This window comes from Oncorhynchus tshawytscha, linkage group LG06 (assembly GCF_018296145.1).
Source record: "Oncorhynchus tshawytscha isolate Ot180627B linkage group LG06, Otsh_v2.0, whole genome shotgun sequence".
NCBI classification, from domain to species: domain Eukaryota; kingdom Metazoa; phylum Chordata; class Actinopteri; order Salmoniformes; family Salmonidae; genus Oncorhynchus; species Oncorhynchus tshawytscha.
Window position 1 is genome coordinate 70,912,248 of NC_056434.1, and position 27,386 is coordinate 70,939,633.

At 42.2% G+C, this 27,386-nt stretch overlaps 1 protein-coding gene across 2 annotated transcripts; it reads right to left on the reverse strand.

Moving 5' to 3' along the window:
- Window positions 1-2,086: 2,086 nt before the first annotated feature.
- LOC112253022 (GTP-binding protein 2) lies at window positions 2,087-26,448 on the reverse strand. Of its 2 annotated transcripts, none has more exons than XM_024424877.2 (12): window positions 26,380-26,448; window positions 21,941-21,967; window positions 17,679-17,863; window positions 17,191-17,299; window positions 16,839-17,036; window positions 16,535-16,709; window positions 6,500-6,719; window positions 5,638-5,773; window positions 5,494-5,552; window positions 4,962-5,133; window positions 4,627-4,791; window positions 2,087-4,315 (listed from the first exon to the last, which is right to left on the reverse strand). In XM_024424877.2, exons 3-12 carry the CDS (start codon window positions 17,810-17,812, stop codon window positions 4,130-4,132), a joined length of 1,554 nt encoding a protein of 517 aa, XP_024280645.1. In that variant the 5' UTR covers window positions 17,813-17,863; window positions 21,941-21,967; window positions 26,380-26,448; the 3' UTR covers window positions 2,087-4,129. The 2 variants fall into 2 exon arrangements, with proteins under 2 accessions (XP_024280645.1, XP_024280644.1); XM_024424876.2 differs by lacking the exon at window positions 26,380-26,448 and adding an exon at window positions 25,223-25,626.
- Window positions 26,449-27,386: the final 938 nt, after the last annotated feature.

Sequence of the window (27,386 nt, forward strand, 5' to 3'; positions counted from 1 at the left end):
CGCCCAACATTCCTACAAAGTATCTTATAAGTTACCTGTAAACTTGGTGCAAACATTTCAAATAACGTTCCTAATCCAAACTTATGTATCCTAAAACGTAAATAATTGATACAATTTAAGACGGGATAAACTGTGTTCAATACCGGATGAAAACAAAGTGAAGCGCATTCCAGGTCATGCGCTCCAAAAGACTTGAGTCTCTTTGTGTGACGCATGGAAAGGAAAGAAATACTTCTTCATTTCTCAAAGGGAAAACATAAACCAATTTCTAAAGACTATTGACATCTAGTGGAAGCCATAGGAACTGCAAGCATATTTCTATTAAAAAGGGATTACCATAGAAAACTAATGGAAAACACATTGAGCTCAAAAACATGTTTCCCTGGATGAATTATAGTCACAGACATTATTTAAACAGTTTTAGAAACTTCCGAGTGTTTTCTATCCAAATCTACTAATAATATGCATATCCTAGCTTCTGGGCCTGAGTTGCAGGCAGTTTACTTTGGGCACGCTTTTCATCTGGACGTGAAAATACTGCCCCCTAGCCCAAAGAGGTTTTAATGGTGCATCTGTAAAAGTTTGTGAGGGTTTAAGGTGACAAGCCAAATTTCTTCAGCCTCCTGGGGTTGAAGGGGCGCTGTTGCGCCTTCTTCACCACACTGTCTCGTGAGTGGACAATTTCAGTGTGTCCGTGATGTGTATGCAGAGGACCTTAAAACTTTCCACCTTCTCCACTGCTGTCCCGTCGATGTGGATAAGGGGGTGCTCCCTCTGCTGTTTCCTGTAGGCTGTCTCATCATTGTTGGTAATCAAGCCGAATACTGTTGTGTCGTCTGCAAACTTTATGTTTGAGTTGGAGGCGTGCTTGGCCACACAATGATTTATACTTTAACTTTTGATACTTAAGTGTATTTTAGCAATTACATTTATTTTGATACTTAAGTATATTTAAAACCAAATACTTTTAGACTTTTACTCAAGTAGTATTTTACTGGCTGACTTTCACTTTTACTTGATTAACCTTCTATTAGGTATCTATACTTTTACTCAAGCATGACAATTGGGTACTTTTTCCACCACTGTCATTTGTATATGTGTCACTCTCTTTCCTTATCTTTCTATCCAGGACTCCTCCCCTCACCCTGCTCCACATTTCAGCCAGTAAATTGAATGACGCACCCTCTGCCGGGGCCGGGGGAATCGCCGGCTTCCTGTCCAGTGATGTCAATTCCAACCAGGCCCCCACTTAAGTCACGCTCTGGTTCAAAGAAGGACTCCACCTCCAAGGGATCCGGCGCCATCCAGTCCTTCTTCTGAAGAGCTACAGAGAAAGGGAGGAAGAGGAGGGAGATGAAGAAAATGATAGGGACTGTGGAACCTTTCTCCCGCCTTCCTCTTTTCCTGTGTATTTCTCTGTAGTAGAGAGGTGTGTGTCTGAGAATGAAACCCCAACCTCAACTGTATCTAGTACATCTTGTCACTCTTCTTCTGTAGAAAGCTTATCAGCCAGCCACCATACTGGCATCTTCTCCATCTTTCAGGAAGACTCGAGAGAAACCAGCAGCCCATACCCTTAGCCTCATACAACAACCACCTTGCAACGGGCAGAACAAGATGTTAAACAGCGGGATATGATACAATAGGAAGTGTCCGAATAGAACAACTTTCTTTCAGTTGAACTATTCCCATACACTAGAATGACAATTTCAATGGGGTCTTAATACTGAGGTGTAATCTTAATGTATTGTTTTAACTGTTGACATCAGACAGGTCACAACAGGTCTTTGACCTCAGTTCAGTCCTGGTTGCCTCTATGATGAGTGGCATTGCACCAGTTGTGAGTAATCAGGTGATCATCCCTTTCATAACACAGTGGTGTTTCAGTCTGTCTCTCAGTTTCTTGTGTCTTGCATCAGCTGAGTAATAGAAAGGGAGGAGGCTAACAAAGGGGAGGAGAGAGAACTTCATGGACCCATTTATTACATCTTTTCACCAGGGCACCCTTCAGGTTAACAGCCCAACTACACCATTGAGGTGTAGAATCTATTTTAAAAAACACAGACAAAAATAAAAGACACAAAAATAAATGTAACAACTTTTTATTTATGGGTACCATAATATACAAACTGGATCTGTACATAAATATGTGGTACTTCACCCTCCAAAATATTTTTTTTTTTAAAAAAGGAAAACAATCCTTGCATCTGTGGTAGAGAACACGTGACACTTGTTGGTGCTGGACTAAAACAGTCTGAACAACAGGTGAATTAAAATTGAGTGAATTTAGAAACCACTACAAATCTATAAAAAAACAGAAACATTACTTAGATGCAAAAATTAATTGACATCTGATCAGCTCTTTTCATATTTTGGTTCAAATAGTCATTTTCCCCTCTATGAGTGCACACATAATACCATATGTGCAACAAAAAGAGCACATTTAGTTGCCCCTCTTAAATAGTTTTAATGCCACGTTCACTTGCGGGTTGGAAATAGGAAATTCAGAAATGTCCAACTTGCAAACAAGTTGGACATTCCAGAGTTCTGAAGCACGTGAACGAGGCATAAATGAGCGAGTGATTTCTCTGCGTCATTCTTTCTAACTAGCAATAACTTGACACTTTATATGGTCAACAGCAGACTTGAACAAACAAATTCAGCAATGAACACCTTTCCCTAATTCATCATCTAGATATCAAAAGTTGTTTCAAGGAGTAGCACCAAATCAAGTTGATTGACCTAAAAAGTTGTAAAACCCTGGGGGGGTGTCATGGAAGGGTACTCCAAAAGTAGTTCCACTAGGCACTGTGTTTTACCCCTTCATAGTCAGAGACAACAGTAACGTAAGGGAGAAGACAGAAAAAGACAACCTCGGACACGATTGCCGAACAGGGCAGTTTAAACGTAGCAGCACAAAGTGGCCGCTTTTTAAACAATAAGCAAAATCAAAACACACAAAGTAGTCACTCTTTGGGAGAAATGGCTGACTATTCCTCAAAGACACTCGAAATGAGCAATAAAATCTCAATCATTGGAGTAGTTCTGTGAGAGAGTGGAATGGTGTCTATACTGTATGAACTATACTGACCTGAGTGACTAAAGCACTTGAAAAGTAGGTAGCAACACCATTCATTGGTTAGTCGGGCTATCGAGAGGCATTGCTGCGAGTTACAAACATAATTCTCAAACTGTGCCAGAGGAAGGAGAACTTTACTGGGGATGAATGTCAGTGAGATCATTGGCCATCTTGGCCAGTTTATCACAAGGTCAAGTTTCACCCATACATCACACGCTAATAGGAAATGCCTCATCATAAAGTGCCAATGTGAACAACATATTCAAACATGGTATAAGAGGACTTGTCACTTTCAGCCAGGCACGGTGCAGGTCATACAAACCAGATGATGTGGGATTATGAAGTTGACAGAGGAGGCATAATAATTCTAACATCCTAGTTCTGTAGCTGCAATAGAAGAAAACTCACATCGATTTGCCATCACTCCTCTGTCTGTATTCTTAGTTTGTAAACATGCCAGACATCTGGTAACAGAACTCAGTGCCTTTTCAGGTGATAAATACTGGCGTCAGTGTGTGTGGACGCACCTGTGTACTTGTGTTTCAGTACACGAATGTATGTTAGAGTGAGAGGCGAGTGTGTGTAAGCACTTCACCCAGAGGTGTGAATCAACTGTGTTGAAGATGACTGCTGCTTTACACTCATTTCCATAGTTACTATTGGATAGATCTCTGTGCCTTTTGTAACCAGGTCTTCCTTACACCTCAACCTCACCGTGGTGACTGTTGCTAGGTGAACAGGTGACACAGGAGAAAAAATATACTTCCCTCATTATTATCTAGAAAAGCACAAGGAAACAATCGAAATAGCAGTTCTTGAAAAGGCTTGAGAAAAGGTTTGGTGACAACAAGGCTTTGGAAAAACAAAGTAAAAGACAGAAGTTGAGGGAAAAGTCAGTTCTTTGCTGAGATGACAGGAGGGGCTTTGGAAGAAGCAGGTAGGCTGAAGACGACAGGAGAAAGAGACGGAACCCTCTCCTCCGATGTTCTAGATCCTGGGATCTAGCTGGGACGGCTGTAGTTCTCCTGTTCCACTGGGCGGTTCTGCATTCTAGGCCTCGTCCTCCTCCTCACTCTGTGAGGGCTGTGACTGGGAGACAGGCTGCAGCTTGGTGACCTGGCCGATGCCTTTGGTGGCTCCCTCTCTGAACAGCAGCTTGGCCCCCACCTTCAGGTACTCTGGGTGCTTAATGAACTTAAAACACACCACTGCCTTCTCACCTGTCCTCAGCTCCTCCTGTGGTACACAGAGAGATGGATTAGTAGTTTCATGGAAGACTTGTATTGGTTTCATAGAAGAAGACTTGTATAGAATAGCAGGCTAGCAATGAGTAAGGGGGAGCAGGCAAGATTCACGCTATAATAAGGGATAGACATCCGTGAAGTACCTAAAGTATAAACAAATATAGTACCAAACATTTTTTCATGTTCTAGTATCGAAAAAGTACAGAAGTTTTGGTCTACCGTGCAACACTACTTCATAAAATGTTCTGTCTGACTGCAGGGTTTACCCAGACAGAGAGGATTGTGGTATGGTGGAGGACTGACCTTGCCGTGCACAGCCTTCACAGTAGCAGTCTGTCTGATGTTGCCCACGTGCACAGTGACCTGGAAGCCCTTGTGAAAGGTCTTGGCGTGGAATAGCAGCACGATCTCCGCCTCAAACAGCCAACAGATAGTGGGGTTCATCTCTGGACTCACCATCACCATACCCTGGGAGGGAACACACAGTCATTAAACACAATGAAACGGAACAATGGAAAATATGTTGATATTAGAAATTGAAGGCAAACAATACTGCATAAACCCCGATGGACAGAGACGTACAACTCAGTTTCAGAAGCTTGGGTGACATGCAAGTACACACAGTTTGAGCGTCTCACCTTGCGTAACAGCGAGCGGTCGAAAGTGTCCAGTGCGAGCGTGGCGGCCTGGCCGGCCCTCAGTACCCTGCATGCTGAGCGGTTCCTCTGGATGCTGCACACTGTCAACTTGAGGAACTGACCGGAGTCTGTAGGACCCACAACCAGCTGCTCCCCCTCACGACAGATACCACTGGATGGATGGAAAGAGATGGATGAGAGTTTGACAGATACCAATGGGGTGGGGGGTGGAGAGAGAGAGCGAGAGAGAAGAGTTTGACAGATACCACCAGAGAGGGAGAGAGAGAGGGTGAAGAGAGTTTGACAGATACCACTGGAGAGAGAGAGAGAGGGGGAGGAGAGTTTGACAGATACCAATGGATGGACAGTTAGACATACCACCACTACAACATGAGAGAGACACAGAGAAATGTAATAAGACAAAGAGGGAAGGTCAGACAGATGCTACTCTACAAGGAGAACGAGATAAGAAAAAGGAACATGGCAGAGAGGAGAGGACAAGACACTGAGGCTCCTATATCAGTGCACTGACCTGTATAGAGTTCCTCCCACCACTGTCCCCACATCAGGCACTGTGTAGATCTCATCCACCTACAGGGAAAGCACACTGTCAAAACACACATTTACATGTATGCTATTAATTTACTGTGTGTGTGTGTCTGTATGTGCGTGTTACCTGGAACTCAGTGAGCTGTTGCATGAGCTCCTCCTGCTCCTTGCTGTTGCTGAGTGGGGGGATGATGTTGAAGAAGACCTTGAGCAGATTCAGACTTTCCCCAGACACACTGGACACAGTGAAGATGGGAGTGATGCTGCACAGGAAACAGCACCACCAGTCAGTCACATGACCAGGGCTATGACAACGCACACCCTGACCAACATGAAATGACCAATACAATGTGTAGGTACAGTACATTAAGTACACATCATGTACATTGATCATGACACTGCAAGTGTGTGTGTGTGTGTGTGTGTAGGATTGACCGTGACAATTTATTGTTAAAATGAGAGGCCGCCTGGATCTTTCATTTAAAGATGCTTGCTAACTTCGGTCTCAATGTAGACTTGATCTGAAGCCATTCTTGTGATTGTGATGTTGCTATCCATTGTAAATGTTTGTTGGCCTATGTAGCCAAATTGTATCTATGATCGAATGTTTTCCATCCATGTTTTTTATATGTCCTATTTACATCTGTAATATTTACATCTGTATATCTAATATGTATATCTGTAATATTTATAACTGTATATCTGTAATATGTATATCTGTAATATGTATATCTGTATATCTAATATTTATATCTGTAATATGTATATCTGTGTATCTGTATAATTTATATCTGTATATCTGTAATTTATATCTGTAATATTTATATCTATAATCAAGCCACACCCAGCCATGATTACAGACACCTGTGTGTCCTTTCAAAGTATATAAGCTAGTGACCCGCAGTGTGTGTCATTATACCCTGATGAAGACAGCTTGTCTGTCGAAACATTGGTTATTAAATTATTGCATCCGAGCTCCTAGTGTGTACCTGGGTGACTGAGCGAACTGCTGTGCGGCCGTGACGGCATCGTCAGCAGTGGACACCACCAGAGGCACCTTGTTGCAGCCGGGCTGTTTGAGGATGCGCTCTAGCTGCCGGACCGTGCGCTCCACCGTTTCGCGCTTACACAGGTCCACCTTACTGACCACAATGAAGATGGGCACCTTCAGAGCCATGGCCAGACCCAGGTGCTCCCGTGTTGTACCGGCTGGATGGGGCACAGAGAGGGAGGGCGCAGGTTAATACGAGTCATGTCCATACATGTCATTGATGTGCCAACACAGATCTCTTATGATTAAAGAGTGTTATCAAGTGTTATGTATGGTGCAGCTTTTGGCTTCACTCACGGATTCAAAAAGCATGCATTCCGAAGCTTATTGATATCCATGTAGTTAAGTACAGTGTTGGGGTGCCAGCAGATGAGACTGCTTATCTAGAGTTTAAACCCCATAGAAAGAGACTGGGACATGAGGCCAGGTTAATAACAACAGGTAAACAAGCCATGACATAGGTTATGACTGTTATGTCATGGAAAGAAGTATGCAAAGGTGAGAGCAGATAATACAAGAAAACCGAGAGCCCCGTGACATAATCACACTTTGACACTCAACAATTTGAGATCCCCAGCCATCTGATTGGGATATAGCCTAAAGTTGTATCCATATTTCACAATAGCTTTGACCCTAGCCATATGTTGGCTACCTCAAAGTTGATGAGGTCACTGTGCATGTTTTTCTGCTGGGTGGGACTTTGAGAAGGAACTTGAGAGAGTTGAGAGACTGGAGAATTCCGTCACATGCTACTACACGTGGACTCAAATCATCACAGTCTGATTCCATCACATAATCACATAGGAACCCATTTAAAAACAAACACACACTGCAAATGTAATTAGCTGGCTGGAGCCAGACTGTTTGTCACTATACACTGAACAAAAATATAAAACGTAACCATTTCAAAAGATTTTACTGAGTTAGTTGATATAAAGAAATCAGTCAAGTTAAGTAGATTGATTAGTTCCTAATCTATGGATATGACTTGACTGTAAATACAGATGGTCACAAATACTTACAAAATGAAAAAAAAAAAAAAAAAAAAGTAGGACCGTGGATCAGAAAACCTGTCAGTTTGTAGTGTGCAGCGCGACACATCTCCTTTGAGTTGATCAGGCTGCTGATTGTGGCCTGTGGAATGTTGTTCCCACTCCTCTTCAATGTCTGTGCGAAGTTGATGGATATTAGAACAAGCTATCATACACGTCGATCCAGAGCATCCCAAACAAGTTCAATGGGTTCAATGATGTCTGGTGAGTATGCAGGCCATGAAATAACTTGAACATTTTAGCTTCCAGGAATAGTGTACAGATCCTTGCGACATGGGGCCATGCATTATCATGCTAAAACATGAAGTGATGGTGGCGGATAAATGGCATGAAAATGGGCCTCAGGATCTAATTTCGTTCTCTGTGCATTCAAATTGACATTAATAAAATGCAATTGTGTTCGTTGTTCGTAGCTTATGCCTGCCCATACCATAACCCCACCATTCACAACATTGATTTTAGCAAACCACTTGCTCAAACGAACCCATACACGTGGTTAGCGATTGTAAGGCCGATTGGCTGTACTGTCAAATTCTCTTAAACGACGTTGGAGGTGGCTTACGATTGACAAATGAACATTAAATTCTGGCAACAGCTCTGGTAGACATTCCTGCAGTCAGCATGCCAATTGCATGCTCCCTCAAAACTTGAGACATCTGTAGCATTGTGTTGTGAAAAAATTGCACATTTTAGAGTGGCCCTTTGTCCCCAGCACAAGGTGCCCCTGTGTAATGATCATGCTGTTTAATCAGCTTCTTGATATGCCACACCTGTCAGGTGGATAGATTATCTTGGCAAAAAAAATCTATGCTCATTAACAGGGATGTAAACAAAATTTGTGAGAAATGTTTGTGCATAGGGGATCTTTTATTTCAGTTCTTAAAACATGGGACCAAAACTTCACATGTTGCATTTTATTTTTGTTCAGTATAGTTTAAATAAGAACTACAAAACAAGATAAGGAGAGACTACAGTTGAGGGAGAAACAGATTGTAGGCCCTATTTGCAGAGAAAGCATAAGGACACAAAAAAAAGAGGAAGAAGAGGAAAGCAAGATCGAGCATGTACAAGAGAGAGAGAGAGAAGCTACAGAGCGTGGGTGAGGGAGAGAGAAAGTGAAAACTTCAGAGTGGGTGTAGCCTACTGTGTGACACTAAAACATCACCTCAAGCTTCCTGTAGTGTGTGTGTAGAAAAACACTGCTGCTGACAAGTAAACAAAACAACTATGCTTATGCTCATAAAAATAAATAAAAAATCTGTATATCAACAATGTCTGTATCTTTAGCCAGTGTCTCCCTTATATTCATTTAGCAACAGTGGCCAACCACTGCTAAATTCTTGCCACCACTACAAAAAAAGTCAATATTTATATATTTCTACAGTGACAAGCTTTTAAATGGATAGTCATTAGCTCAATGACTGGAAGTCTATGGGAACAGCTAGCATGTCAATGCGCTGACACTAGTAGCAACCCCCGGTGGGTGAAATGTGAGAGATGTATGGCTGGGTCTGGATATAGGCCACAGAAAGGTCAAGGGCACTGACCCACAACAGTCTGGCGGGACCGAAATAAACCTACCCTCTCAGCTGAGACAGATTGTATTTGCATGCTGGCAAACATAACTTACACTGTACGTGTGTGTTAGGGGGCAAGGCTACATGGTGTCATAATGAGCCAACTTATTCCTCTGCTTTTATGGGCCCCATCAAGAGGCATGTCTTGGCTCAACATGATGCCTCAACAGAGCTCTGTAAACAACCCCCCTCACTGAGTGGAAATTATCTGTGTGTGCATGTACTAGCAAGAGAGGCATGCCTTGAAAAGCCTGCAGCTTCGCCGATCAGCTGATCCATGTCAAAGTATGTGTGTCACTGTCAAATCAAACTTTAAGTGTCACATGCGTCATAAACAACAGGTGTAGACTAACAGTAAAATGCTTACTTAAGGGAGAGGTGAAGCTGGTTGGGAGAATGCCAAGCGTGTGCAAAGCTGTCATCAAGGCAAGGGGTGGATATTTTGAAGAATCTCAAATATATTTAGATTAGTTCAACACTTTTCTGGTTACTACATGATTCCATGTGTGTAATTTCGTAGTTTTGATGTCTTCACTATTATGTAGAAAATAGTAAAAATAAAGAAAACCCTTGTATGAGGAGATGTGTCCAAACTTTTGACTGGTATTAACTTCTGTTAACTATGTGTACCAACAAAATTTGATTTGTGAGTGTGTGGGTAGACAAAAAGTGTGTTCAAAAATACATTTAAAAAAAAGGTCAATGTAGATAGTTAACCAAATAGCTACTCGGACTACACTGAAAAAACAACAAATGAAACATGCAAAGTGTTGGTCCCAAGTTTCATGAGCTGAAAAAAACTTATCCCAGAAATGTTCCATTCGCAAAAAAGCTTATCTTAAATTTTATGCACAAATTTGTTAAAAATCCCTGTTAGTGAGCATTTCTCCTTTGCCAATATAATCATCCACCAGACAGGTGTGGCATATCAAGAAGCTGACTAAACAGTATGATCATCATTACATAGGTGCACCTTGTGCTGAGGACAATAAAAGGACACTAAAATGTGCAGTTGTGTCACACCGAGAATTTAATGTTCACTTCTCTACCTTAAGCTGTCTCCAACATCGTTTTAGGGAATTTGGCAGTATGTCCAACTGGCCTCACAACCGCAGACCTCATGTATGGCGTTGTGTGGGCAAGTGGTTTGCTGATGCCAACATTGTTAACGGAGTTAAGATGAGTGGGACAACATTCCACGGGCCACAATCAACAGCCTGATAAACTCTATGCGAAAGGACACGACATGAGGCAAATGGTGGTCACACTAAAAAGGTACCTGTGACCAACAGATACATATATATATATTTCCAGTCATGTGAAATCCATAGATTAGGCCCTAATTTAAATTGACTGATTTCCTTATATGAACTGTAACTTAGTAAAACGTTTGAAATTATTGCATGTTGCATTATATTTTTGTTCAGTATATTTATGGCTTAAGGGGTAGAAGCTGCTCAGGAGCCTTTTTGTCCCCGACTTAGCAGGCCGGTCCCCTTCTTATCCAACATTAATGCTTGACTATTGATAGATTTCTATATCTGGGCCCATAGCCAATATGGGCCAGCTTCTCCATGGTCTTTTGGCGGGTCACAGAGAATGCACCAGACAAGGCCTATTCCTTACACAGATCCATTTCTCTGTTTTATAATTAAAGTCTGTGCTCTGACGTTGCAAGGCGTGTGTCTGTGTGTCCCATGGATGGTCCTCATACCTGACCCATATTCCCCATGACATTAGTCTGACTTCAGAATCACTACCTGGCTGGGCCAGTGAAACAGAGAGGGAGGTGGTATGGCAGGTTGTGTAACCTGTGCACATACCATAACAGACAAGTAAACACATTGCTGAAGGTCACTTTCCAAACAAACATGCCTGTGTCTGGTTACTAGTTATGCAAATGTCAAATTAGAGTACAAAGACAGCTCAGGAATTTGGTACATTAGACTTACAATATTTCCATGAATAAATCGATCAATGTTTTGATGTGTTTGGTGGACTATTTTGACCAACCAACATACAGCACCTTCGAAAAGTAATCGGCACCCTTGACGTTTTCCACATTTTGTTACGTTACAGCCTTATTCTAAACTGGATACCATTTTCTCTCATCAATCCACACACAGACACACAATTCCCCATAATGACAAAGCAAAAACAAGTTTTTCAAAATGTCTGATAAAATTAAAAAATACCTTATTTACATAACTATTCAAACTCTTTGCTATGAGACTCGAAATTGAGCTCAGGTGCATCCTGTTTCCATTGATCATCCTTGACATGTTTCTAAAACTGGGGTCAATTCAATTGATTGGACATGATTTGGGAAGGCACACACCTGTCTATATAAATGTCCAACAGTGCATGTCAGAGCAAAAACCAAGCCATGACGTTGAAGGAATTGTCCATAGAGCACCGAGACAGGATTGTGTCGAGGATCTGGGGAACAGTACCAAAAAATGTCTGCAGCATTGAAGGTCCCCAAGAACACAGTGGCCTCCATTCTTAAAATGGAAGAACTTTGGAACCACCAAGACTCTTCCAAGAGCTGGCCGCCCGGCCAAACTGAGCAATCGGGGTAGAAGGGTCTTGGTCAGGGAGGTGACCAAGAACCCGATGGTCACTCTGACAGAGCTCCAGAATTCATCTGCAGAGATGGGAGAACCTTCCAGAAGGACAACCATCTCTGCAACAATCCACCAATCAGGCCTTTATGGTAGAGTGGCCAGACAGAAGCCACTCATCAGTAAAAGGCACATGACAGCCTGCTTGGAGTTTGCCAAAAGGCACCCAATAACTCTCAGACCATGAGAAACAAGATTCTCTCATCTGATGAAACCAAGATTGAACTCTTTGGCCTGAATGCCAAGCATCAAGTCTGGAGGAAACCTGGCACCATCCCTACGGTGAAGCATAGTGGCAGCAGCATGGTGGTGGCAGCATCATGCTGTGGGAATGTTTTTCAGGGACTGGGAGAGTCAAGATCGAGGCTGAACAGAGCAAAGTACAGAGAGATCCTTGATGAAAACCTGCTCCAGATCGCTCAGGACCTCAAACTTGGGCGAAGGTTCACCTTCAACAGGATAACGACCCTAAGCACACATCCACGACAACGCAGGAGTGGCTTCCGGGACAAGTCTTTGAATGTCCTTGAGTGGCCCAGCCAGAGCCTGGACTTGAAAATAGCTGTGCAGCGACGCTCCCCATCCAACCTGACAGAGCTTGAGATGATAAGCAGAGAAGAAAATGGGAGAAACTCCCCAAATACAGGTGTGCCAAGCTTATAGCGTCATACCCAAGAAGACTCCATGGCTGTAATCACTGCCAAAGGTACCTCAACAAAGTACTGAATAAAGGGTCTGAATACTTATTCATTTGATATCCATTTAAAAAAAAAAAAAAATTTGGGAAAAATGTCTAAAGACCTGTATTTATGCTTTGTGATTATGGAGTATTGTGTGTAGAATAATCTGTAACCTAACAAAATGTGGAAAAAGTAAAGTGGTCTGAATAATTTCCCAATTAAGTAATTCAGAAGAAATCATACAAACTGTCTGCAACAAAAGCAAATCTCATGCATTTGAACTCCGTAACGGAAGAGAGCCCGTATTCACCAGCTGCAGCTGAAAAGTTCTGGGAGAAATAGAGGCAGGGTGACGCATGTCAGCATGGCCGAGTAAGTCACTGCGTTCAGGTCGCAAATCAAATCCCACTTCTGACATTAACATTTTGGTTAACCCTAACAACTAATAGGTGAACAAATGAATAATGTTGTTACAACAACACAGCCTAAAGGTATTCAATAATCCTGGAACCCAGAAGCAGCCATGATGTCTGGAAAGTTATGAACACGTCTGCAAGTACAGTGAGCAAATGAATACTGTTGTCAAAAGAACACTTAAAGGAGCAGTAGGTAGCTTTATGGGTGACCTGAACTAATTCACGTAGAAATGAGTTCTAAGATCTGTCACTCATTGAAAGCAAGGGGGTAAGTTTTATTTTTGCTCTTTTTACCCCAGCTTCAAACAGAAGAAAATACAATATGTTTGTTTATTGAATAGATTTCACAGCATTTTAGACAGTACTATGATTCTCTGTCAAATAAACTGAAATTAGGCGAACCAGTCGAATTTTAGCAACCAGGAAATGGCAGAGCGATTTCTGCCTATTGTAGCTTTAAGTAGAGGAAGAGGCGATGAGAGAGGATTTACTCTTGCCCAAAAATCTGTCTGCATGATATAAGCCCTTTATTGGTCTATGAGAGAGGGTCAAGTTACGTGAGGCTTATTTAATCTAATAGACGTTTCATAATGTTTAGGCTATTACAAAAGTAATGACATAAGTGGATGCACCTGGCATTCTGGCAACTTTGAGAAAAACCACTAAGTTGTGCTGGTTGTTCACAAGCGTATCTGGCCTCTCATTGGCTAGCATGGTCTCACCTGATCTTGCCTGCCTTCAAATCACTGAGGACATGTATTTCTATTGTTAGAGCGGTCACTCTGTTTATTTTGTCAATATAATAGATCTTTGCCCTAAGGTATTCAAATCATTTTAGATCCCAGAAGCAGTCAATGGCACCTGACTGTTAGACATGTAGGTGAGTTAGGAGGAAAGATAAACATGTCAGGTTGGCTGAGCGGTCTAAGGCGCTGTGTTCAGGATGCAGTCTCCCCTGGAGGCTTGGATTCAAATCCCACTTCTGACAACATTTTGGTTGTTCCTGGAAACTAAGAGTGCAAATCAATAGTGTCATACTAAATACCTATTGTAAATGTAGGAGTAACAGCCAAAAGCTGAAACAGGGCTAGAGGCTTTAACTTGGCAGGCTGCCTACATTTCCCTTGAGGCACTCAAGCTCACTCTGATATCCAGGCAGTAAAGTATGGTGTTGGCAGACAGGCAGAAACCACTGTTTATCTATAGAGTTAGAAACCCAGAGAGAGGGAGTCTTGGTAGGACGTGACTGTTAGATATGACAGTTGCACATTTAGCTAAACATATCAGGATGGCCAAGCGGTCTAAGTCACTGCGTTCAGGTCGCAGTCTCCCCTGGATGCGTGGGTTCGAATCCCACTTCTGACAACAATTTTTTAACTAATCCTGACAAATGACAGAAAAAAAATGGATAAAGTTAAAGGAAAAGGTAATGAACTATTCAGTAAACCACTGAAAGATAATCAAAAAAAAAAAAAAAAAGGCTAAGCAAGGGTGCCGCCTGTGTGTCCGTTTCCTTTCCTTCGCTCACATTTCAGCTATGTCCCGATAAAACTATTTTAGACCGTCTCCTCTTCCTCAGTCATGACCACTGATCTGGGAGGACTTGAAAGGTGAAAGCGATATTAAGGACACCCATCCAGCCCCTCCAAGTATTAGTACAAAGGAATGGAAAGGAAACAAGAGCAGAATGCCTTTGAAAGCCTTGGGACAGTGGTGAACTTCAAGAATCGGAACCTCTCCTGTAGCGTCAGCACTGACATCCCAAGTGTCTGCTTACTAACTCAACAGGTGTCTGTCCTTTGGTGATCTACAGACCAGCATCTGTTAGGGGGCTCAGAGGAACGCCGGTTAGTCTGGGACTTGATTTGATTTTGACTGGGGGAGGGGCGGCAGGGGTAGTCTGTTACATAAGCCCAGATAGCAGTGCGTTTTTGTTTTTTTGCAGTGTGTTTGTACAGCCGTACTGCCCAGCTTGGAACTTAGCTAGCCTGCCAGCTACAGGAGAGAGAGAAGGTTGGACTGGAGTAGATTGGAGTCAGATTGTGCAATACTCCTGCTTAGGGCTGTCCCCTACTAAAGCAAATCTTGGTCGACCGAAAGTCTGTTCTTCCCGAACAATCGATGGCTCAACATTTTTAAACGTGTATTTTTTCATATATAAAACACACAGTATGCGCTTTAATAAAATCAACTATGTGTACTGAACTCGTCTGATGCTTTAAATGGTTTGAAGCATCAAGAGGGCGCCAGAGATCTAGATAACCAGAAAAAAAACAACAACCAGACTGAACTATTTTCTGCCATTACTCTCCTGAAGTTGCCGGTAATAGGCTACACGAGGAGTCTGCAACCTTTCATGTTGAATGCCAATTTATTTGACAATTTCTACTGAGATGTATGACAGTTGTTTTCAAAAATGCACATTTTTGTTAAACAGTTTTGTTTAATTTATAATAAAATCTTAATCTCTCAAAATCATTCATATGTGGTTAATCAAAATTCTATCCAAATCTAAATGAAAATGGTACAAACCTAAAAAGTAACTGATTGCCGTTGCCAATATGTAAAAAATAGCCGACAAAGCGAACAAATAAAAACATTCTAGCCTGTAGTTAGAAAATATCCTGATTAAAAATACATTTCCTATGAATCACCTTGTTTCAGACAGGCCATGTGTCACCAAACTTGAAACATTGTATCAACTATTAACTTGGGCCAGCCCAAAGCTTGCACTAGCAAACTTGCAACATTGTGTAAATATTCTGGGACCTCAGTTTCCTGAGCCAGTGAGCACAGGACAGACACAGCTGTAGGATATTTGCGCAAGGGATAAGAAGCAGTGCTTGACTTGGGCAGGAGCTCGTCGGAGCTTGGTACCGGCACCTCAAATGTTATACTGCTTGAGTTCCTGTTCCTCTTATAGAATATGAGCTCAAAAGTATTGTGGAGCTCCTGCACCTAAATAAACTCAACAAAAAAAGAAATGTCCTCGCACTGTCAACTGCATTTATTTAACATCTGACATTTATGGGGGGGGGGGTGGCCTTAGCCCTCACCCTCCGATCCAACAGGTCCCAGACGTGCTCAATGGCCATGGCAGAACACTGACATTCCTGTCTTGCAGGAAATCACACACAGAATGAGCAGTATGGCTCGTGGCAATGTCATGCTGGAGGGTGATGTCAGAATGAACCTGCAGGAAGGGTACCACATGAGGGAGGAGGATGTCTTCCCTGTAACGCACAGCGTTGAGATTGCCTGCAAAGCTCAGTCCGATGATGCTGTGACCGCCCACCTCCAAAATCGATCCCGCTTCAGAGTACAGGCCTCAGTGTAACGCTCATTCCTTCAACAATAAACGCGAATAACTGACCTGTAGGAGGCATCGCCTGCCTTGGACAAGCACAGAGGCACAGCATTCATGTAAACCAGGGGTAGGCAACTAGAATTAGCCGTGGGTTGACAATTTTTTGCTAAAAACTTTGGGGGAATAAAACATTACAATCACAGGTGGCTGGTCTTGGCCTGCGGGCAGCCTGTTGCCGACCCCTGACGTAAAACCAACAAAAAGCGATTTTAACAAACAACCACAGAGTCTGGGTCAAGTGTAGCAGTCAGACTCACCGATGCCCGTGTTTGCACTGACCACCAGCATGGCAAAGTCTGGGCAGTAGCTGGTCAGGCCAAAAATGGTTGTCTTCAGGTACTTGTGGTGGCCGGCCAAGTCAATGAACGTGATCATCTTAGAGGCACTCTCACATATCTCCTCTGCTGTCCGCGACTCACTGTAGTTCACCACCTAAGGGACACAAGAGGTCAAAGGTAAAAATAAAAAAAATTACAAGCCAACCTATCTAGTCCTTTCATCTATTAGTGGTCATGAAAAAGCCTTTTGAGAGTTTGAGTCGTGGCCAGTCCTTTCCCTCACCTCTCCTTTGCTGTTGAAGCCGAGAATCTCAAAGCTGATGCTGGAGGTGCGTCCTGTCTGGATCTCGTGGAGGTGTCTGAAGAGGTTGAGTCTGGCCCGGCCTCGCCCGTTATCCAGCTCACCCTGTGTCAGCACACCTAGCAGGGTGGACTTTCCTGAGTCCACGTTACCCAGCACAGCCACCCGTAGGTCCAGGAACTAAATACAAAAACACACATATAACATAGTATGAATGTTGACCTAGTCACACATAGCAAACTTATCAGCAAATGTTGTAGTAGTAGTACGACAAGTAGTGACTCTCGCTGTCTACAGCCAATGTAAACACACTTAACGGCTTGAGGTCACTAACCTGCTGGTCGTCTGGCACCTTCCTTATGAGAACCTCAGCTATCTTACGAGGGATATCAGCATCATGGTCCACCTCTCTCTCTCTGAGAATGGTGATGTCAGCCCCAACCCTTCAAGTCAAAAGTATATGAAAAGAGTAAATTACACGTACAACATCGGCCCAGAAATACTTCTGGTACAAGAATTGCACAAGCAATTTCATGACATCTTTAAAAAAAATGGAGTATACGAGAAGAGTATACGGTCTACACTGCATCTCAGTGCTTGAGGCGTCACTACAGACAACCAGGTTCGAATCCCTACTATCACAAATGGCCGTGATTGGGAGTCCCATAGGGAGGCGCACAATTGGCCCAGCGTCATCCGGGTTTGGCCAGTGTAGGCAGTTATTGTAAATTATAATTTGTTCTTAACGGACTTGCCTAGTTAAATCAATTTAAAATAAATTTAAAAATCTAAAAATCTAAACAGTTGGTGTGTGGATCGTACTTCTCTGCCATCCTGCCTAGGGTCTTTAGCGATGACCTCAGGTCTTCCTCTGATAGGCCCACCAGCATGCCGTTGTCATCGACACCAATCTGATAGACAGCCTCACCCCGCCCCTCCTGTAGTCGCCATTTCATCTGTGTGGCCAGGTGTTCAAAGCGGTATTGCGTGGGGTCGATCAGCTTCAGCTGTAGGGGGGGGAGAGGAAGCTGAGACTAAAGAGCTGAAGGAATGGTATGGCTGAACACCTCTGTTCAGGCCAATTAATGTTTCTAGTTTGCAGGTGGTGAAAATAACTAATACTGTAAGTAGGATGTCTTTGTACATTTGTTTGGAGGCAGCAGCTGCCCCAGGCCCTAAAAATGACAGTGCAAATCCACTGTGGTAGGACATGAACATGTTCGGGTTGCAGCCAGACTATTCACTGCTCTTTGGTCATAATACACCTTTACATACAGAACAGAAGAGTGAAACAAAGCTACATCCAGTCTTTTCCACGAGCGCCGGCTGTCGGCTAAACAGCCAATGACAGGCTCATTTTCAGCCAGCTACTTTTTCCACTTAAATTAACTAAGCTACTTTTCAAAAAAAGTCTACCGATCCCTCTCCCGCTAGAAGAAACAATATACATCTTCCAGCAATCTATTGACTTTAAACATCAGCTATCTGAGCAGTTAACCGATCGCCGCAGCTGTACATAGTCCATCTGTAAATAGCCCACCCAATCTACCTACCTCATCCCCATATTGTTTTTATTTACTTTGCTGCTCTTTTGCACACCAGTATCACTACTTACTCACCATCATCATCTACTCATCTATCACTCCAGTGAAAATATGCTAAATTGTAATTACTTTGCTACTATGGCCTATTTATTGCCTTACCTCATGCCATTTGCACACACTGTATATATACTTTTTTTCTATTGTGTTATTGTTGTTCATTCCATGTGCAACTCTGTGTTGTTTCTGTCACACTGCTTTGCTTTATCTTGGCCAGGTCGCAGTTGTAAATGAGAATGTGTTCTCAACTAGCTTAACTGGTTAAATAACGGTGAAATAAAACAAAATTATATATATATATATATATATTTTTTTTTAAATAGGCGCTTGTCACTCACAAAGCGAGCGATGACCGAGAAAAACTGCTTTGTCTCGCCTTCCGATACCTGTGTGTAGTGTGATTTGTCTGCGTTGTGGTTGGTTGAAGTCAAATTTCTTTACATGCAGGGGGAGAGCATAATTCTTCTTCATCTTCTGTGAGTGAATTTCCTTTTACTTGCATATACACCTATACCTTTTCAGTTCACAAGGTGTAAAGTATGAGCAAGTTGTGGTTTATACCAAAGAAATTGCTGCCATAGCGAAAAGTACAGTTGAAGTCAGAAGTTTACATACACTTAGGTTGGAATCATTAAAACTCGTTTTTCAACCACTCCACAAAATTGTTAACAAACTATAGTTTTGGCAAGTCTGTTAGGACATCTACTTTGTGCATGACAAGTCATTTTTCCAACAATTGGTAACAGACAGATTTCACTATCACAATTCCAGTGGGTCAGAAGTTTACATACACTAAGTTGGAAAATTCCAGAAAATGTCATGGCTTTAGAAGCTTCTGATAGGCTAATTGACCTGATTTGAGTCCATTATAGGTGTAACTGTGGATGTATTTCAAGGCCTACCTTCAAACTCAGTGCCTCTTTGCTTGACATCATGGGAAAATCAAAAGAAAATCAGCCTGGACCTCAGAAATAAATTGTAGACCACAAAAAAAGACCACAAATTCTAGACCACAAGTGTGGTTCATCCTTGGGATCAATTTCCAAACGCCTGAAGGTACCACGTTCATCTGTACAAACAATAGTACGCAAGTATAAACACCATGGGACCATGCAGCCGTCATACCGCTCAGGAAGGAGACGCGTTCTGTCTCCTAGAGATAAACGTACTTTGGCACGAAAAGTGCAAATCAATCCCAGAACAACAGCAAAGGACCGTGTGAAGATGCTGGAGGAAACAGGTACAAAAGTATCTATATCCACAGTAAAACAAGTCCTATATCGACATAACATGACAGGCTACTCAGCAAGGAAGAAGACACTGCTCCAAAAATGCCATAAAAAGTCAGACCACGGTTTGCAACTGCACATGGGGACAAAGATCATACTTTTTGGAGAAATGTCCTCTGGTCTGATGAAACAAAAATATAACTGTTTGGTCATAATGACCATCGTTATTTTTGGAGGAAAAAGGGGGAGGATTGCAAGGCAAAGAACACCATCCCAACCGTGAAGCACGGGGGGAGGGGGGTGCAGCATCATGTTGTGGGGGTGCTTTGCTGCAGGAGGGACTGGTGCACTTCACAAAATAGATGGCATCATGAGGAAGGAAATTATGCGGATATTGAAGCAACATCTCAAGACATCAGTCAGGAAGTTAAAGCTTGGTCACAAATGGGTCTTCCAAATGGACCCAAAGCATACTTACAAAGTTGTGGCAAAATGGCTTAAGGATAACAAAGTCGAGGTATTGGAGTGGCCATCACAAAGCCCGAACCTTAATCATATAGAAAATGTGTGGGCAGAACTGAAAAATTGTGTGCGAGCAAGGAGGCCTACAAACCGGACTCGGTTACACCAGCTTTGAGGAGGAATGGGCCAAAATTCACCCAACTTATTGTGGGAAGCTTGTGGAAGGCTACTCAGAATGTTTGACCCAAGTTAAACAATTTAAAGGCAATGCTACCAAATACTAATTGAGTGTATATAAACTTCTGACCCACTGGGAATGTGATAAAAGAAATAAAAGCTGAAATAAAAATAAGATAATCAGTATTATTCTGACATTTCACATTCTTAAAACAAAGTGGTGATCCTAACTGACCTAAGACAGGACATTTTTACTCTGATTAAATGTCAGGAATTGTGAAACACTGAGTTGAAATGTATTTGGCTAAGGTGTATGTAAACTTCCGACTTCAACTGTATTTCTGCGTTTTGTTTCATAGTGGGTAGCTAATCACAAAGAACCATATAAATCAGAATGATTTCTTATTTCTATGCAAACAACTATGTAGAGTCCCATATAACCCACCTCACATCCCGTAACAGTGCATGGGGCATTGCGTGCACTGAGTGAAGTGCTGAAAGATTCATTTTTAGAACCGCACCAGCATAGAAGCTGGTCGAATTTAGCCGGAAGTCTACTGAAGTTTGACTTTGTCCTTAGTTTCTTGGCTTTTTACATAATTTTGTTCACACACACACTAGATTGTTATCCAACGTATGTTTGATCTTGATCAACTGCTACTAGCAAAGGGATGTCAGAGAATCTCACCTCAGACAGACAAATCACACCGTTACCACGGTAAAAGGCCAGCCCTTAAAAAGTGTCAGCTAAATATTTTTTCACACCAAAGTGACTCAAATATTTGAGGGCACATTGTACTTTATTGAGCATGGAAAACACCCAAAAACATTTATTCATTTGCAGTGTTTGCCCTATATTTTCGGGATGGTAAAACATTTTCAGTGTAACATTTGTGTAAAGTATTCAGATATAAAGTACATAGAATTAACAATTCACCTAAATTAAAACTAGACAGTCAGGGAAAAAAAATAGCATGTAAAAAGTGTTGGTCCCTCGTTTCATGAGCTGAGATAAAAACATCCCAGTATTTTTCCATACACACAAAAAATGTATTTCTCTCAAATATTGTGCACAAATTTGTTTCCACCCCTGTTAGTGAGCATTTCTCCTTTGCCAAGATAATCGATCCACCTGACAGGTGTGAGATAGAGAAGCAGATTAAACAGCATGATCATTACACAGGTGCACCTTGTGCTGGGGACAATAAAACACCACTCTAAAGTGTGCAATTTTGTCACAAAACAAAATGCAACAGATGTCTCAAGTTAAGGGAGCGTCCAATTGGTACGCTGACTGCAGGAATGTCCACCAGAGCTGTTTCATGTTCATTTCTCTACCATAAGCCACCTCCAACGTCATTTTAGAGAATTTGGTAGTATGTCCAACCAGCCTCAACCACAGACCAGGACCTCCACATCCGGCTTCTTCACATGTAGTGATAAACTAGGGCTAGGCTATTCACTTGTAAAGTAAAGCTGAACTATAGACAACCAATGATGGAGGTAAGATTATTGGAAACTGGAAGGCCTTCCATCAGCTGACAACTGCTATTCTCCAGTAATGAGTGAACAAAGGTGTGTGTCATGACATGTATAACATTGTATTTCAGCTTACCTTGTACTCTATATTCCCCTCTTCAGCCTGAAAGAGAGGAGAGGACAGCATTGTTATGTTGGACAGAAGAGAACTGAGACAAATGGTGCCTACTGTTCTCTAAAAAGGCACAAAGAACCCCAATCTGACTGAAAGAGCAGTATCCAACAGTAAATGAATGGAGTGGGTAGTTGGAAGAACTTTAAAGCTGCTACATTGTTTCAACTAGCCATAAAAGAGTCTACATGCAAATAGAACTGTAAAGTGATGCAATGTTGGCTTAAATTGCTCTTTGAGTAGAGATTTCCTGATTATTCTGTGAACTAAAGACCACATACAGGCAGCCAATAGCATAGTCAATGGAAAAACAATAAGCCCAACATCATTGGTCACCAAACGGTCGATCACGATCGGCTGGTCATCTCCAAGGCATTCCTAGTCAATCGTCAAAATATTTCTTGTAAAAAAAAACAACAATAAATTGCTACTCGCGCTGTTGGCAGTAAGGAAACCCGATTCAGCTGCCCTGAGGCTGGGTAAGCGAAGTGTTCCCATTTTGTACCATCTCATGTGTCTGAAGGTACAAATCAAGTGCACTATAGGCCTACCGCTGGCTGGCTCAGATTAGTGTCGGCAGTAACGGAGTAGGCGTAAAAGAAAGCTATACGAAAGTTGATACGGTGAAAAAAAAAAGTGTTTTACCATGAATAGTGAGAGACTCAAAGAATACAGCAAAGAGCTGCTTTAAAAAAAATAATGTATGAGCGAGTTCATGTTTGTTCTTAATCAGCACGGTCACTTTTTATTCAACCATAAAATGTGTGTTCTTCCTACATCCACTTGAGCTATAACCAGCACTGCAGCTGTACTGAATGAGTAGGAAAGTGTATTGATGGGTTTGCGTTATTATTAGCAGTTTGTGTCTTAATATCAAGGAATATTTCACTTTCTCTGCCCATAAGAGTAACATGAATTTGTGCACGAGGTAGAAATAATCAGGTGCATCTCGAGTTTCAATCAACTGGAAGGCTGTCGCTTTTTGGTCAGTGTCAGCAGAGGAAAGGGAGGTGAACCCTCAGTCTGCTACTCTCTCCCTCCACTGAGACTGACCATCAGTCCAGTAAAATAAAAATATTGAAATGTATGCTCACTCAGCTGTACCTCACAAGTAATACAACAACTGTTCGATTACTGGTGCGATCATATAGCCTACCTCAAATCTTTAAATATATATATTTAAAAAAAATGGTTTGAACAATGCATTGGCAGGACAAGTCAAGCAAAGCCAGTATGCAGTGACAATGTATTGGGTCGATAGCCTACTGCACAAGCCTCATTGTTACAGTAATGTTTTAATAGGGTAATGTTGCATAGGCTTACATTTAAGTCATGTTAATAAATAAAGAAAAAATCTGAGTGGTAGATCTCAGCTTGCATTTTTACTCAGAAAGTGATCTTGACTCAGAAAAGGTTGGTGACCACTGCCCTACATAATGGGGATTCTAAATGGCCATGACAGACCACTGACATTCCTGTCTTGCAGGAAATTACACACATAATGAGCAATATGGCTGGTGGCATTGTCATGCTGGAGGGTCATGTCAGGATGAGCCTGCAGGAAGGGTACCACATGAGGGAGGAGGATGTCTTCCCTGTAACGCACAGCGTTGAGATTGCCTGCAAAGCTCAGTCCGATGATGCTGTGACCGCCCACCTCCAAATCGATCCCGCTCCAGAGTACAGGCCTCAGTGTAACGCTCATTCCTTTGACGATAAAAGCGAATCCGAACATCACCCCCGTAGAGACAAAAACGCGACCCGTCAGTGAAGAGCACTTTTTGCCAGTCCTGTCTGGTCCAGCGACGGTGGGTTCGTGCCCATAGGCGACGTTGTTGCCGGTGATGTCTGGTGAGGACCTGCCTTACAATAGGCCTACAAGCTCTCAGTCCAGCCTCTCTCGGCCTATTACGGACAGTCTGAGCACTGATGGAGGGATTGTGCATTCCTGGTGCAACTCGGGCAGTTGTTGCCATCATGTACCTGTCCCGCAGGTGTGATGTTCGGATGTACCGATCGTGTGCAGGTGTTGTTACACGTCGTCTGCCATTGCGAGGACGATCAGCTGTCCTTCCCATCTCCCTGTAGCGCTGTTTTAGGCTTCTCACATTACATTGCAATTTATTGCCCTGGCCACATCTGCAGTCCTCATGCCTCCTTGCAGCATGCCTAAGGCACATTCACGCAGATGAGCAGGGACCCTGGGCATTTTTCTTTTGGTGTTTTTCAGAGGCAGTAGAAAGGCCTCTTCAGCATCCTAAGTTTTCATAACTGTGACCTCAATTGCCTACCGTCTGTAAGCTGTTAGTGTCTTAAAGACTGTTCCACAGGTGTATGTTCATTAATTGTTTATGGTTCATTGAACATGCATGGGAAACAAGTGTTTAAACCCTTTACAATGAATATCTGTTAAGTTATGGACTTTGACGAATTGTATTTGAAAGACAGGGTCCTGAAAAGGGAAGTTTATTTTTTTGCTCTCAGTGAGTGAGTAGAGAGAGAGGAGATGCATATATACACACACACACACAGCAGCCCAAGTTCAAGTCCATGGGAAAGAAAGCTAAAAGACTAAGTAATAAACTATAGCTAATTATTATGTGAGGAGGCTCTATTCTATCGAAATCTCTCTGGGGGAGAAAGCAATTAATCAGCTCTGGCAGAGGATTTCAGTGGCGTCTGCCTTTGCTTCAGTCCTCTACACTCAGCAGGCGAGGCACGCCGTCCCTTTGCTATTTACAAACACAGCTGTTCCAGATTTTTTTGGCTAGCTAGCTAGTAACGTTAGTCAACAAACCATTGGACACAATTATACAAATTATTAAAACGGAACGATCTGGCTAACTTGGCTATAGTAGTTTTACTGCAAGTATTCAGTTCAATAAACAACCAACGCTGCTACAATGTATTTTGTACAGCCAGCTAACATAACTAGCTAGATATAGCTACCTGCTACGTGTCACTGCATCTGAAGCCAGCAAATAGTGTAAAAATTACTTTCTGCTTGCAGACACTTGCTTCAAACGGGCAGTCAGTTCACAAGAACTTCCAACAGAAGATGGTTACAAACATGTTTTTGGACAAGATGCATGCATACAAGTATGGTATGCACAAACAAATTGTAAGAGTTTTTAGAAAATAATTGGCGGGTAATAATCTTGCAAGCCATTTCTCGTTAGTCAGCTAGCTAACGTTAGCTAGCTACTGTATCACCCAATTGCAGGCTACGGAAGCATATCTGCTTACCTCTGGGGGTAGATTAGCCGGGGGAAGATATGGGGGGTTATTGCTTGGTTTGGAGTTTCGGGATGACCGACTCTTAGCTTTTTTGGCATTCTTCAAACACTTTTTAGAACTAATTCCGAAGCCATTCCCCAAACTAACGTTAGATCCAACTCCTTGGCAACCAGACTTCTGCCCGGAACCTGAACCAAAAAGCTCTGATACCCGCGAATCCATTACTTCGGAACCGTGTGTACGCTAGCTATGTACGATTTTAAATAGAAAACGTCCTAAAACCGAGACATTCAAGCGTATTTTTAATGGGGAGAGTTTCAAAAAATGTTTTAAAAAAAGCAAGAACAACTCAACTGCCAGCCTGTTAGGGTTCCTGCCCCCACTACAAAGTGGACAATAACAACTCCGCGTCATTGACTCGTTTTGAGTTGACAGCGGATCTACGTCAGACCTATATTATTCATATTTAAAGTAGCTTGCTACGTCAGTACATTTCATCAATACAAAATATTTGGGCTTGTTCGACATTGCAGCCCACAGTGCAAGTGACTTCCGAACGATTGATCTACAAATCAACTTGCATCACAAATAATGACTCAATATTATTTTTAGATCATTCAGTCAATCACAATTTACCCATGGTAGGCTACATCACGGTTTTGACACGGCCAAAATTAGCTACTTAGAGGTGTATTCATATGACCTATATTTGAAGATTAAGTAAACTTTTAAATAACTTTCCAACTGATTGTGTAGCAATACCATTTGTTAGAAATGTTGAGTTAATACAAGTTAAGATATGTATTTTAACCTAACCAATAGGCCTAAACTTTATGAGGTTACATTGTTACTACTGGGATCAACTTGTATGAACATGTATACTGTTCAATAGTACCACCATGTGGTCATACACAAACAATTATATTGGCTTTTGGGGAGGTGCATCTGTGACAGCCAAAAGTTGCACACGATTTGGTTTTCCAACAGCAAGGTTCAGTGCAACATGGCAGTGTTGCCATTGTTTCTAAGTTTTCCTTTGTAATTTTGAAATAAGCCTTGTATCCAACCCCCATATCGCACACAAACGGTAAATATGCACTCAGTGTCCAGTTTACAAGGTACACCCATCTAAAATAAAATACAAATATTTGTCACATAGACCTTACCGTGAATGGCGTTGTTTATTAATGATTTTTGAGCCCATAACCAACTTAAGGGCTCAAAAGTGGCGCAGCGATCTAAGGCACTGCATCTCCGTGCCAGAGGTGTCCCTGTTTCAAATCCAGGCTGTATCTCATCTGGCTGTGATTGTGAGTCCCATAGGGTGGTGCACAATTGGCCCAGTGTCATCTGGGGTAGGCTGTCATTGTAAATAAGAATTTGTTCTTAAACGATGGTAAGAAATCTTTGCTAACTCAACTAAAGGAAAAATATTGGCACAATAAACAACAACAAGGCTATATACAAGTGGCACCGAGTCAATGTACCGGGGTACGGATTTGTTGAGGTAATTGAGACAATATGTACATGCAGGTAGGGGTAAAGTGACAGTGCATAAATAATCAACAAAGAGCAGCAGAAGTACATCAGCATGATGCAACAGGAACCAGGATTCGTAGCACCAGGCAATGTTTTTCCACTCCGCAATTGTCCTGTGTTGGTGATCGCATGCCCATCGGAGCCGCTTCTTCTTGTTTTTAGCTGATAGAAGTGGAACCTGGGGTGTTTGTCTACTGCAATAGCCCATCAGTGACAAGGACCGACAATTTCTGTATTCCGAGATGCCGTGTTGCACGCCGCTATTGTACTGATATATTTGGGCTTGAAGTGACAAATTCGTGCCAATGACGTGTCTTTTCGTATGAAATTATGTGTACATTATTTTTAGGCTACGTTTCATTTCAGGGTTGGGTTTTATTTTAATTGTACCACCCACTAGCACGGCGTTGTTTATTAATGATAAACACCTGCAAAGTTTGTTAGTCATGACTGAGCTGAGCAATATAATAGATCATCTTTGACTACAACAAATATGGTGAATATATTAAGATAAGTTGACTCAGGCTGTTTCCTAGGGATGCAGGATATATCCGTGAACATAACGGAATCGGCCAATATTAGCTAAAAAGTCCAACATCTGTATTGGCCATTGTCTAAATTTAACGCCGATGTG